Here is a 14,242-nt window from a genome sequence, read left to right as displayed (position 1 = left end):
TATTGAACACAGAAGCAAAATATTATTCATTTCTTCCACCATTTCCTTAACTACAATTAACTCCCCACTGTCATCCTCTAGAGGACCAACACTCACTTTGCTCACTCTTTTCCTTTTTAAGCACCTGTAGAAACACTTGCTCTCCATTTTTACATTTCTAGCAAACTTCCTCTCACACTCTAATTTCTTTCTCCTGATTAACCTTTCAGCCATTTTCGACTGTTCTTTAAATTCTGTCCAATCATCTGTCCTGCTGCTCATCTTTGCAGAGTTGTATGCTTTTTCCTTCAGCTGATGCTTTCCTTAACTTCTTTAGTTAACCACAGATGATGGGTCCTCCCTTTATAATTTTTCTTTATGGTCGGGATGTACTCATTCTGAATACTTTGAAATATCCCTTTAAATGTCTGCCACTGCTTCTCGATTGATCTATCCTCTAGCTTAGTTTCCCAGTTCACTTCAGCTAGCTCAGCTTTCATCCCCACATAGTTGCCCTTATTTAAGTTTAAGATACTAGTCTTTGACCCACACTTCTCCCTTTCAAACTGGATGTAAAATTCAACCATATTGTGCTCGTTGCTACCTAGCAGTGCCCTTACTCTGAGGCCATTAATTAATCCTGTTACATTACACAATACCACGTCAAATATAACCTGCTCTCTGATTGGCTCCTGAACATGCTGCTCTAAGAAACTATCTCAAAAGCATTCTAAGAACTCCTCATCCAGGCTATTACTGCCAATCTGATACTTCCAGTTATTGCGTAGATTAAAATCACCCATGATTATTGCCGTCCCTTTATCACAAGCACACAATATTTTCTCTTGAATACTTTGTCCTACACTATGGCTGCTGTTAGGGGCCCGTCAACCACTCCTGGTAATGACTATTTTTCCCCTACTAATCCTCATCTGCACCCAAACCGATTCTACATCCTGATCTCCTGATCCAAGGTCATCTCTAACTATTGCACCAATGCCCTCTTTGATTAACAATGCTACCCCACCACCTTTACCCAGCTTCCTATTCTCCTTGAATGTCATGTACCCCTCAACATTAAGGACCCAACCTTAGTTGTCCTGCAGCCACGTCTCCATAATTACTATCAGATCATATTTATTTACTTCTGTGTGGGTCATCAATTCATTTACTTTGTTTTGAATGCTACGTGCATTCAGATAGAGAGCCTTCAGTCTTGTCTTTTTGTTACCATTGTAACATCTAGTCTTGATTGTTGATTTATTCTTAGGTTTTTTCTCTCAGTCCTTTCCTGTCATTCTCTAACCTCATTTCTCATGTTACTATTTGGCTCTCCTGTCTTGACTCTACACCTTGAATTGCTACCTCTACCCAAACTTGATCCCTCACCGCTCTTGTTTAGTTTAAAGCCTTCTCTACTTCCCTAGCTATGCGATTTGCGAGGACACTCATCGCAGCATGGTTCAGGTGTAAACCGTCCCAACGGTACAGCCCCCACTGTCCCAGCACTGATACCAGTGCCCCACAAACCGGAACCAAGTTCTCCCACACCAATCTTTGAGCCACGCATTGGTCTCTCTAATCTTATTTGCCCGATGCCAATTTGCAAGTGGCTCAGGTAATAATCCAGAGATTATTTGAGGTTCTGCTACATAATTTGGTACCTAGCTCCTTATACTGACTTTACAGAACCTCTTTCCTAGTTCTACCTATGTCATTGGTACGTACATGGACCAGGACAACTGGATTCTCCCCCTCCCATTGCAAGTCCCTCTCCAGCCCTGAGCAGATGTCCGGAACCCTGGCACTGGGCAGGCATCACAGCCGTCTGGACTCTCACTTTTTGCTGCAGAAAACAGTGTCAATGCCCTCACTATACTATCCCTTACTACCACTACATTCCTTTTTGCTCCCCCTGCATGAATGGCTTCCTGTACCACAGTGCCATGGCCACCCAGCTCATCCACCTTGCACATTTCACTTTCATCCACACAGGTTGTGAGCACCTCAAACCTGTTTGACAATTGCAAATCCTGAGACTCCTCCAGTACTGCCTGCTCAGTCCCATTACCTGCCTCACTGACAGTCACATCCTCCTGTCCCTCACTGCTGATCAAACAGATGACCCTCTTCTAAGAGGTGTGACTGTCTTCCGGAACAAAGTATCCAGGTATTTCTCCCCGTCCCTTATGTTGTTGCGTGTCTGCATTTCGGTTTCCAGATCAATAATCCTGATCCGGAATTCCTCAAGCTGCTTACACTTCCTGCAGACGTGTTTGTCATGGATCACCTTGGCATCCAAAAGCTCCCACATCTCACAACTGCAAACTTAACCCCTGTCCTACCATTCTAAATTTGTTATTTAGTTAATTTACTTTAATTACTTTCTTCCTATGTATGCTACAATTTACTGTGTTTACTGAATGCTAGTATCACTGACAACTAAAGATTATATGCTTCTTAACTACAAGGGATGTGTATTAGATGTTTATTTAAGTAACTCTATTTTATTGCTTGTTTAAAATCTTTGTTGTTTTATTTGAATTTTAAAGTTTTCAAATTTTGGTTTATTACTGTAAAGTTATTTTTATTTATAGATCTACCTGAACTCGCCTGCCCTAAGCTGGTTTCTCACACACTGTCCCTTAGACTGAGCACTTACCGACCAATCAACGTACCTGCTTCCTGTGACATCATAGTTGCCTCTTTCCCCCCCTCTCCTGCTGCCTCACAGCAGCTGCAACAGTGAAACAGCCCGTTCCTCACTCAAATCCCCCATCTGTATTTATAGACGTTCCTAACTCAAATCCCCCGTCTGTATTGATGGACGTTCCTCACTCAAATCCCCCGTCTGTATTTATAGACACTCCTCACTCAAATCCCCCATCTGTATTTATAGACGCTCCTCACTCAAATCCCCCGTCTATATTTATAGGCGTTTCTCAATCAAATCCCCCATCTGTGTTTATAGACGTTCCTCACTCAAACCCCCAGTCTGTATTTATAGACGTCCCTCACTCAAATCCCCCGTCTGTGTTTATAGACGTTCCTCACTCAAATCCCGGCTCTGTATTTATAGACGCTCCTCACTCAAATCCCCCGTCTGTATTTATAGGCGTTCCTCACTCAAATCCCCCATCTGTGTTTATAGGCGTTCCTCACTCAAACCCCCCCGTCTGTATTTATAGACGTCCCTCACTCAAATCCCCTGTCTGTGTTTATAGACGTTCCTCACTCAAATCCCCGCTCTGTATTTATAGACATTCCTCACTCAAATCCTCCGTCTGTATTTATGGACGTTCCTCACTCAAATCCCCCGTCTGTATTTATAGACACTCCACACTCAAATACCCCATCTGTATTTATAGACGCTCCTCACTCAAATCCCGGCTCTGTATTTATAGACACTCCTCACTCAAATCCCCCGTCTGTATTTATAGGCGTTCCTCACTCAAATCCCCCATCTGTGTTTATAGATGTTCCTCACTCAAATCCCCACTCTGTATTTATAGACGCTCCTCACTCAAATCCCCCGTCTGTATTTATAGGCGTTCCTCATTCAAATCCCCCGTCTGTATTTATAGGCGTTCCTCACTCAAATCCACCGTCTGTATTTATAGACGCTCCTCTCTCAAATCCCCGGTCTGTATTTATAGGCGTTCCTCACTCAAATCCACCGTCTGTATTTATAGACACTCCTCACTCAAATCCCCCGTCTGTATTTATAGACGCTCCTCTCTCAAATCCCCGGTCTGTATTTATAGACGCTCCTCACTCAAATCCTCGGTCTGTATTTTTAGACGTTCCTCATTCAAATCCCCCGTCTGTATTTATAGACGCTCCTCACTCAAATCCCCCGTCTGTATTTATAGGCGTTCCTCATTCAAATCCCCCGTCTGTATTTATAGGCGTTCCTCACTCAAATCCACCGTCTGTATTTATAGACACTCCTCACTCAAATCCCTGGTCTGTATTTATAGATGCTCCTCTCTCAAATCCCCGGTCTGTATTTATAGACGCTCCTCACTCAAATCCTTGGTCTGTATTTATAGACGTTCCTCATTCAAATCCCCGGTCTGTATTTAGAGACGTTCCTCACTGAAATCCCCGGTCTGTATTTATAGACGCTCCTCACTCAAATCCCCCGTCGGTATTTATAGACGTCCCTCACTCAAATCCCCCGTCTGTGTTTATAGACGTTCCTCACTCAAATCCCGGCTCTGTATTTATAGACGCTCCTCACTCAAATCCCCCGTCTGTATTTATAGGCGTTCCTCACTCAAATCCCCCATCTGTGTTTATAGGCGTTCCTCACTCAAACCCCCCCGTCTGTATTTATAGACGTCCCTCACTCAAATCCCCCGTCTGTGTTTATAGACGTTCCTCACTCAAATCCCCGCTCTGTATTTATAGACACTCCTCACTCAAATCCCCCGTCTGTATTTATAGACATTCCTCACTCAAATCCTCCGTCTGTATTTATGGACGTTCCTCACTCAAATCCCCCGTCTGTATTTATAGACACTCCACACTCAAATACCCCATCTGTATTTATAGACGCTCCTCACTCAAATCCGCCGTCTGTATTTATAGATGTTCCTCACTCAAATCCTTGGTCTGTATTTATAGACGTTCCTCACTCAAACCCCCTGTCTGTATTTATAGACATCCCTCACTCAAATCCCCCGTCTGTGTTTATAGACGTTCCTCACTCAAATCCCGGCTCTGTATTTATAGACGCTCCTCACTCAAATCCCCCGTCTGTGTTTATAGGCGTTCCTCACTCAAATCCCCCATCTGTGTTTATAGATGTTCCTCACTCAAATCCCCACTCTGTATTTATTGACGCTCCTCACTCAAATCCCCCGTCTGTATTTATAGGCGTTCCTCACTCAAATCCACCGTCTGTATTTATAGACACTCCTCACTCAAATCCCCGGTCTGTATTTATAGACGCTCCTCTCTCAAATCCCCGGTCTGTATTTATAGATGCTCCTCACTCAAATCCTCGGTCTGTATTTATGGACGTTCCTCATTCAAATCCCCGGTCTGTATTTATAGACGCTCCTCTCTCAAATCCCCGGTCTGTATTTATAGAAGCTCCTCACTCAAATCCCCGGTCTGTATTTAGAGACGTTCCTCACTCAAATCCCCGGTCTGTATTTATAGACGCTCCTCACTCAAATCCCCAGTCTGTATTTATAGACGCTCCTCACTCAAATCCCCGGTCTGTATTTATAGACACTCCTCACTCAAATCCCCGGTCTGTATTTATAGACACTTCTCACTCAAGTCCCCGGTCTGTATTTATAGACGCTCCTCTCTCAAATCCTTGGTCTGTATTTATAGACGCTCCTCACTCAAATCCCCGGTCTGTATTTATAGACACTCCTCACTCAAATCCTCACTCTGTATTTATAGACGTTCCTCACTCAAATCCCCGGTCTGTATTTATAGACACTCATCACCCAAATCCCCCGTCTGTATTTATAGACGCTCCTCACTCAAATCCCCAGTCTGTATTTATAGGTGCTCCTCACTTCTCCCCGGTCTGTATTTATAGACACTCCTCACTCAAATCCTCGGTCTGTATTTATAGACACTCCTCACTCAAATCCTCACTCTGTATTTATAGACGCTCCTCACTCAAATCCTCACTCTGAACTTATAGACGCTCCTCACTCATATCCTCGGTCTGTATTTATAGACGCTCCTCACTCAAATCCCCGCCTGTATTTATAGGTGCTCCTCACTCAAATCCCCGGTCTGTATTTATAGACACTCCTCATTCAAATCCTCGGTCTGTATTTATAGACACTCCTCACTCAAATCCTCGGTCTGTATTTATAGATGTTCCTCACTCAAATCCTCAATCTGTATTTATAGACGTTCCTCACTCAAATCCCTGGTCTGTATTTATTGGTGCTCCTCAGCTCCCCACTGTCTCCTGCAGGTCTGCTCCGCTCTGACTCCCAGCAAGGTAGGCCTCACTTGAATCCCCGGCCTGTATTTATAGGCGCTTCTCATCTCCCGAGTATCTCCCACAGGTCCGCTCAGCTCCAACTCCCAGCAAGGTAGAGGGATGGAGCCAGTGACTATGGAGTGGAGTTTGTAGCGAGGACTGAAGACAATGGCTTTCGTCTTCTCAATATTTAAATGGAGGAAATTTCTGTTAATCCAGTTCTCCCAGGATCCTTGGGTGCATCTCATTTGGCTCAGGTGACTTCACAACTTTAAAGTCAAAGCAAAATACTGCGGATGTTGGAATTCTGAAACAAAAGCAGAAAATGCTGGAAAAACTCAGTAGGTCTAACAGCATCTGTGGAGAGAGAACAAAACAGTGAGTCATACAGACTCAAAACATTATTTACTGGACCTTTCTGTTTGTGACTTTAAACAGATGAAACCCTGTGGGTGTGGACCAGACATTTCAACATTTGTTACTGAAATGTGGGAACATGATAAAACAATGTACAAATAATTCAAGGGCTCACTTCAAGGAATGACTCGCCAGGCAGGGAAAGTCACCATTAGAACAAGTAGAATCCCTGGTTTCAATAAATGAACGGGCAGAAGGGTTAGGACAGGTTAGGGAGAAGGTTAATACTGTCATCATTCAGAACATCACATGGAAGCCCAGGCCTGGGAGGGGGGGATCCACCGCAGACATAGGAACAGGGGAACGAAAACAAAAAATGCCGGAAAAACACAGCAGGTCTGAAAGCATCTGCGGAGAGAGAGACAGAGACAATGTTTCGAGTCTGTAAAACCCTTTTTCAGATCTAAAAGGAGGTAGAGATGTGGTGAAATATGTACTGATTAAGGGGGGTGAATTTGCCCAATCTCTCTTCATAAGACAGTCCCACGATCCCCGGAACAAGCCTGTGAACTTTCGCTGCACTCCCTCTATGGCAATAATATCCTTCTGAGGCAAGGTGACCAAAACTGCACACACTACTCCAGGTGCGGTCTAAACAAGATTCTAAACAATTAAAGGAAGACTTTATTACTCCTGTACTCAAATCCTCTTGTGGCAAAAGCTAACATTCCACGAGCCTTCCGAATATCTTGCTGCATCTGCATGTTAGCCTTCAGCGACTTATGGACAAGGACACCCAGGTCCCTTTGTACATCTACACTTTCTCATCTCTTATCATTTAGGAAATACTCTGAACGTCAGTTCCTTCTGCCATTTTTCCACAATATATTCCATCTGCCATGTTCTTGCCCACTCACTAAGTCAAATCCTCCCATAGCTGCTTTCCATCTACCTCACAACACATTCCCACCTTGCTTTGTATCATTTGCGAACTTGGAAGGATTACATTTGGTCCCCACATCCATATTGTTAATATATATTGTGATCAATTGGGACCCAAGTGATCCTTGTGGTACCCCACTAATCACAGCTTACCAACATGAGAATTACCCGTTTATTCCTACTCTCTGTTTTCTGCCTATTCGCCAATCCTTAATCCATGTCAGTGTATTGCCTCCTATCCCATGTGGGGTTATTTTACTAATTAATATGTCAGGAGCCAGTGACTTATCAACTTTCAATCCCATTCTTACTGATATTAATTGCCTTCAACTCCTTATTCTCCCTACTCCCTTGGATCTCTAAATCTGGGAGATTTCTTGTATCTTCCCCGGTGAAGGCAGACTCAGAATTATCATTTAGCTTCTCTGCCATTTCTCTATTCCCGACTCTGCATTCAATGGTCCCACATTTGCCTAAAGCAGCTCTTAGAGTCTGTTTTTATCTTTTCTCTAGATTGCATTCATATGCTATTCTCCCTTTCTTTACCAGTTTCCTGGTCTTCTTTTGTTGTATCTTAAAAGCCTCCCAATCCTCGAGTTTACTCCCACTTCTGGCAACTTTATAAGCCTTATCTTTAAATCTTATACCATCCTTAACTTCCTTTGTCAGCCACGGTTGACTGACTTTTTGGGGGTTCTGCACCTTGAAGGAAGGTGTAAGTGCTGTAAGCTATTTAATAATTCTTTGAAGACTATCCATTGCCTCTGTACATTTTAATGTATTTTCACATTCTATCTCAGCCAATTTCTCCCACACGCCTTCATAATTTCCTTTATTCAACTTTAACACCCTTGCTTCAGAGTGAACTACCTCATTTTCAAACATAGTATAAAATACTATAATATTGTGTTCACTTGCCCCTCAAGGTTCTTTTACAACAAGATTATTAATTAGTCCTTTTTCATTACATAATGCTAGATCTAAAATAGCCTGTCCTCGAGTCGGCTCCTCAACATACTGCTCTAGAAAACCGTTCCCAACATACTCCAGAAATTCATCTTCCACAACATCAGTGCTCAATTGGTTTACCCAGTGTACATGTAGATTGAAGTCATCCATGATCAATGTATAGCCTATGCTACATGCTTCTATCATCTCCTGATTAATACATTACCATTACTATCTGGTCGGCTATGAACAACTCCAACCAATGTCTGCTGCCTTTTGCTAATTCTTAGCTCCACCCAAACAGATTCCACACATTGTTCTTCCAAACTGAGATCCCCTTTACTAATGCACTGATCTCAACCCTTATTATCAGCACAACTCCACCTCCTTGTCTGCCTTTACGAAACTTCCAGTATCCATGAATATTCAGTTCCCAGTTTTTGTCACCATGCAGCCATGTTCCCATAATGGCAATAATATCTTACTCCTATATCTGACTATTTGTGCCTTCTGATCATCGATTGCGAATGCTGTGCGCAGTCAGGGAGAGCGCCTTTAATTTTGTCTTTTTAACATAATTCTGCATTCGAAGCAGACTCAATGCTCTGCTTTGTTTCTCCTGCCTTGTAGCCTCACTACTACTTCCTGTTACCCATTTTACTTCCTTCTAATTTTACACGTAAAGGGGGATGAGTAGAATAAGTTAACAGTAACTTCACTTTGCGACACTTCTCCTAACTTTATCTTACTTTGGTTTACTTTATGACTATATTTCACTTTGACTTGATTTAACGTTATTTCCCTATTGCTGGTGATCCTTACTGAAATTCAGGTGGCTACCTCTTTATAAATGTTATTTTTTTTTCTAGTTTTAAGCTATTTAAACACACTCCCTAACAGCAACTTCTCACCAACCAAGTTTTCCTGCGATGTCACTCTTGGGTTTATTTTCAAACTCAGCCCGCTGCCCGATCAGAGGTGTTCCTCACAGGTCTGGCTGTCTCCTCTCCCAGAAGATGAGACACGTCGGGAAGGACCAGAAGAGAAAGTTTTCCTGTGTCGCAGCCACATAGGATCTCACTTGTGGCTTTGATGAGAACTGTTTTCGAACGGAGGCAGGGCAGAAACCTGATTGGAGGGATTCAAACAGGGAGTTCTCGGAAAAATGGACACAGTTTTGGGACATTACAAAATGTTTAAGGATTTTTGAAAGGAAAGAGAGGCTGGAGATGGGGCAGCAGCATGCAAAGATGGAAGAATGAAGGGCTTGTTTTTATTTAAGGATATATAATTAAGGAAGGTTTAAAGGAGACCGGAACAGTATCTGAAAAGAGAGAACCATTGACAATGACGGTAAACATGGGGAAGTTGGATGGTCAGTAGTGTAGTTTAGTGGGAATAGGGTCGATGGAGCAGGTGGTGCACACAGAACGCGTGAGAGGAGATGGGAGAGAAACTGGAAAAAGATGTGTTCAAGGCTCAGACATTGGGGGAAATTTAGAGACAGTTTGTCCTGGTGGGTTAGTGGGAGGGAGGGAAGCAGCAGAGGCAGCTGATCGGATTGTCTCAAACTTAGTGACAAAGAAGCTCCACGAGCTCCTCACAATTGTCATTGGGGCTGAGGATGGAGGAGACAGGGCAGAGGGAGTGCCCTTCAAAAGGAACCAACTTGTGCTAGAGATATCAAAACGACTCAACACACTGTTTATCGCAAAGCTGATTTATTCCAATTTTATACAGAATCTGTAACTGGGCTGGAGTTTATTAACCTCAGCAGAAACACACTCTTATGAATATGCTTCAGACAAGAATATCATTGGGAACTAAATCCAACCACAGCAGTTACTTGTGAACCCGCTGGTGTCTCAGCATATTGGATAACTGCATGAATCCCTTCCCACACTTGGAGCAGGTGAACAGTCTCTCCCCAGTGTGAACTCGCTGATGAAATGAAAGATGGAATGACCGAGTGAATCCCTTCCCACACTTGGAGCAGGTGAATGGTCTTTCCCCAGTGTGAAGTCGCTGGTGTTCCAGGAGGTTGGATGGATCAGCAAATCCCTTTCCACATGTGGAGCAGGTAAATGGTGTCTCTCCAGTGTGAACTCTCTGGTGTCTCAGCAGGCTGGATGAATCAGTGAATCCTTTCCCACAATCATAACAGGTAAATGGTCTTTCCCCAGTATGAACTCTCTGGTGTCTCAACAGGGTGCATGAATCAGTGAATCCCTTCCCACAATCAGAACAGGTAAATGGTCTCTCCCCAGTGTGAACTCGCTGGTGTTTCAGTCGGTTGGATGAATCAGCAAATCCTTTTTTACACACAGTGCAGGTAAACGGTCTTTCCCCAGTGTGAACTCGCTTATGTTTCATTAGGGAGGATGAATCAGCAAATCCCTTCTTACACACAGAACAGGTAAACAGTCTCTCCCTAGTGTGAACTTGCTGGTGTCTCAGCAGGTGGAATGACTGAGTGAATCCCTTCCCACACTCGGAGCAGGTGAACGGCCTCTCCCTAGCGTGAACTCGCTGGTGTTTCAGTCGGTTGGATGAATCAGAAAATCCCTTTCCACACACTGAACATATGAATGGCCTCTCTCCAGTGCTTGTACACTGCTGGATTTCCAGCTGGGATGGGTGATTGAATCCCTTCCCACAGTCCCCACATTTCCATGGATTCTCTCCATTGTGACTGTGTTTCAACAGGTCAGATGATCGGCTGAAGGCTCGCCCACGCACAGAACATGCGTGCGCTTTCTCCCCACTGTGAACAGGGCTCTTAATCACCATATTCAAAATCCGATGGTATTTGGGTTACGATAAATTGGACAACACCGACAGATCCTGATGTGATGTCGGGTTTGTGATTCTGGACTGCAAACCCTGTGAAAATAGTACAAAACAAAGAAAGGTGAGTGAGGGAGAACTCACAAAAACACCAAGGCTGGGTGTGAAATTGAGCTCAACGTGTGGGACTGGCATTAGGAAAAAGTGACCATGAAATTTGCTGGATTATCATAAAAACGCAACTGTTTCACTAATGTCCTTCAGGGAAGGGAACCTGCCTGCCAGTCTGGGCCTACACAACTCTACCAGAACATTGACAGAATTTCCCAATCCCTTATCCTCCAACCTCCATAAGGACCAGGGTAGCAGGTGAATGTGAACACCATCACCTCCAAGTCACACTCCGCCATGATTTGTCTGACATCCATTACTGGATGGACAGAAACTTTCTCCATTTAAATTTTGGGAAGACTGAAGCCATTGTTTTCATTCCCTGCTACAAACTCCACCCCCCAACCTTCAATGCCTTTCTGATAACTCTGAGGCCGAACCTGACTGTTCACAATCTTGGTGTCATATTTCACCCCAAGCTGAGCTTCTGACTACATACCACTAAGGCCGTCCATTTCCACATCAGTCATTTTGCCTAATTTCATTCCTGCCTCAGCTCAGCTGCTGCTGAAATGCATCCATTCCTTTGTTACCTCTAAACTGGAATCTTCCTAGCCTGCCACATAAACAATGGAGTCATTTAAAACACCACTTCCCATGTCTTTACTCACACTTTGTCTCGTTCATCCAATGCCCCTGTTCTCATTGAGCTACATAGGCTCCTGGTTAAGCAGCACCTTAATGTTCAAATTCTCATCCTTGTTTTGAAATCCTTCAGTGACTACGCCCCTCACTATCTCTATCATATCCTCCAATCTACATCCCTCCCAGATATCTGCACTCATTTCATTCAGGCCGATTGAGCATCCCTGATTTCAATTGACTCACCATTGGTGACCGTGTCTTCAGCTGCTCAGGCTATAAGCTCTAGAATTCCCTAGTTAGGCCTCTCTTTCTCATCCTTTAAGACTCTCCTTAAAACTTACCTCTTTGACTAAGCTGTTGATCATGTGCCTCAATATCTCCGCATATGCTTCAGTGTTAAATATTCCGGTATAATATTCCTGTGAAATACTTTGGAACATTCTATTCTAATCAGTGTGCTACATAAATGCAACTTGTTGTTGTTGATTTGGACATTTATCATCGCTCAGTGAAAATCCTGTAGCTCCTTACCAAACAGCATTGTTGGAACACCTTCACCACAGTGACTGCAGCAGTTTGGGAAGAAGGCCCACCAACACCTGACCAACAGACAACTGGGGATTGACAATATCTGCTGGTCTTGTTAGTGACACCAAATACCAAGAATCGTGTTAACCAAAAATTTCGGAAAAAAATGCAATGTAGAAATATTTGTTACTAAAACAACACTCTTCAATTGAATGGACGTTTGTCACTCTGTTCTCCCCAGGATCTACCTCCTTTAACAGCCTCACACTGGAAATTGCTGGGCCTGACTGGGTTGCAAAGTTCTCGGGGTTAACCCCAGCAGCTTCTCCTCCAATTCCACTCCAGCTCAAAATTAATGCAACAAAAAAGACCCCCATTCAACACCCACCCTAATTCAAACCGGCTCCTAATTGGTCTGCCTGTGTTTCCAGACTCGGCTGCATGAAACAATAAAACAAAAGCAAAGCTCTGGAAGACTGGAACTGAAATTAAGAGCTAAAATATTTTAAATATCCAGCAGGTCAGGCAGCATGAACAGATTAAGAAACAGAAGTCGGGGCTCAGGTCGCTGACCTGCCTTCAGGCTGCACGGTAACTCTCGGCGATGGCCGCCGACTAATGGCGGGCAATATTCCCACAATGCAATGCGCTCCAGAAACCGCTCTATCTAAAAGTTGTTAATTTCCTGTTGGAAGGTCGGTTGCCGCAATCGGCAGGTGGCAACTATGGCGCCGGGAGAGTCAAGGAGGTGAAGAACTGCAGCAAAATACAGGAGGACGATCACCCGCCATTATTACAGAACAATAAGCCGCGCATCTGCGCTTGCGCACACACACCAGGGCCGGGACTAACAACTGTCCCGCATCCAGAATCACCGGGACCTGCAGCCTGGAACTGGGAGTGGGAGAAGCGTGAAGAATGAGGAAAAACAATATAATCCAACACTCACAGCAACCTCCAATCCACCTCCATTCCCGGGATAGTGAGACAGAGTTTAGAAACACTTTTTTTTTGCAAAAATATACTTTATTCATAAAATATCTTCAATCACATTCCAAACCATTCCAAAAACACCATTACAAGGGTACAATCCTGTTCAACTTTTACAAATGTATCACCAGGTGCATCAGTACAAACAATATTACAATCATTTACAGCCTTTCAGTTTGAGCTGTACAGCCCGAGGGGGTTTAAACAGTTCCCAGTTCCTCGGTGCGCTGTGGCAGAAAGGTCTTAGACAGCGACCCTTCCCCATTGCGCCTTTGCGGCAGCAGCCACAAGCTTAAGTTCGTCCCTCAGCACGTAGTCCTGGACTTTGGATTGTGCCAGTCTGCAACACTCGGTCGGGGACAACTCTTTGTGCTGGAAGACCAACAAGTTTCGGGCAGACCAAAGCGCTTCTTTCACCGAGTTGATGATCAAGCTCACCAACACGATTCCAGTGAAACTTCCACGAGGAAAGGGGGAGCAGTGACTGTGCCTGCTCTGATATAGCCCCAGACCTGTCACTCAAACCCCCCCAACTCCGCCCAGTTCACAGCTCAACCTACCAGCTTGCAGCTTCCTGCACCTTGACCCCACCCGGCCCAGGTGTGGGACAGTCCAAGGTGACTCCTTCGTGTTACCAGGACAGTGGGGGAGGGGTGACCTCCTCCCCTGTGCTGTGTCCCAAATGGTTCCATCCTCCCCTCCCCCAGGGCCCACTAAACACTGCATGCAGACGGCTGATGGACCTTGGGGATCCTCACTGACCTGCACAGGTACATTATGCTGCTCCCCACCCCCGATACACTCTGTAAACAAGTTGCTTTTCTTTTTTTTCTGCTGTACCTTCGCGTAAACATCTAGTTCCATACAAGTTTTGTTTAAGAATTGTTCAATCTTGTTTAATTGCAGGGCTATGGGGCAAAGTCAGGGATGTGTCATTAGGTAAATTGTCCCTTCAGGGAGCTAACACAGATACGACTGGCTGAACGGCCTCCT

General features: G+C 44.3%; 1 protein-coding gene across 1 annotated transcript in view; it reads right to left on the bottom strand.

Annotated features, from left to right (window-relative positions):
- LOC144673777 (uncharacterized) overlaps nucleotides 1-11,616 on the bottom strand; it is a 28,473-nt gene extending 16,857 nt beyond the window's left edge. Inside the window, exons 1-2 of the mRNA XM_078535447.1 lie at nucleotides 11,586-11,616; nucleotides 10,172-10,500 (exon numbers count right to left, since the gene is read on the bottom strand). Coding sequence (XP_078391573.1) covers nucleotides 10,172-10,500; nucleotides 11,586-11,616 — 360 coding nt within the window. The remainder of the gene's footprint in view (nucleotides 1-10,171; nucleotides 10,501-11,585) is intronic.
- Between the last annotated feature and the right edge of the window lie 2,626 nt (nucleotides 11,617-14,242).

The sequence above is a fragment of the Cetorhinus maximus genome, unplaced genomic scaffold, assembly GCF_964194155.1.
Source record: "Cetorhinus maximus unplaced genomic scaffold, sCetMax3.hap1.1 HAP1_SCAFFOLD_464, whole genome shotgun sequence".
NCBI classification, from domain to species: domain Eukaryota; kingdom Metazoa; phylum Chordata; class Chondrichthyes; order Lamniformes; family Cetorhinidae; genus Cetorhinus; species Cetorhinus maximus.
The sequence above is the reverse complement of the archived record's forward strand: the minus strand, read 5'-3'. Positions and strand labels throughout refer to the sequence as shown.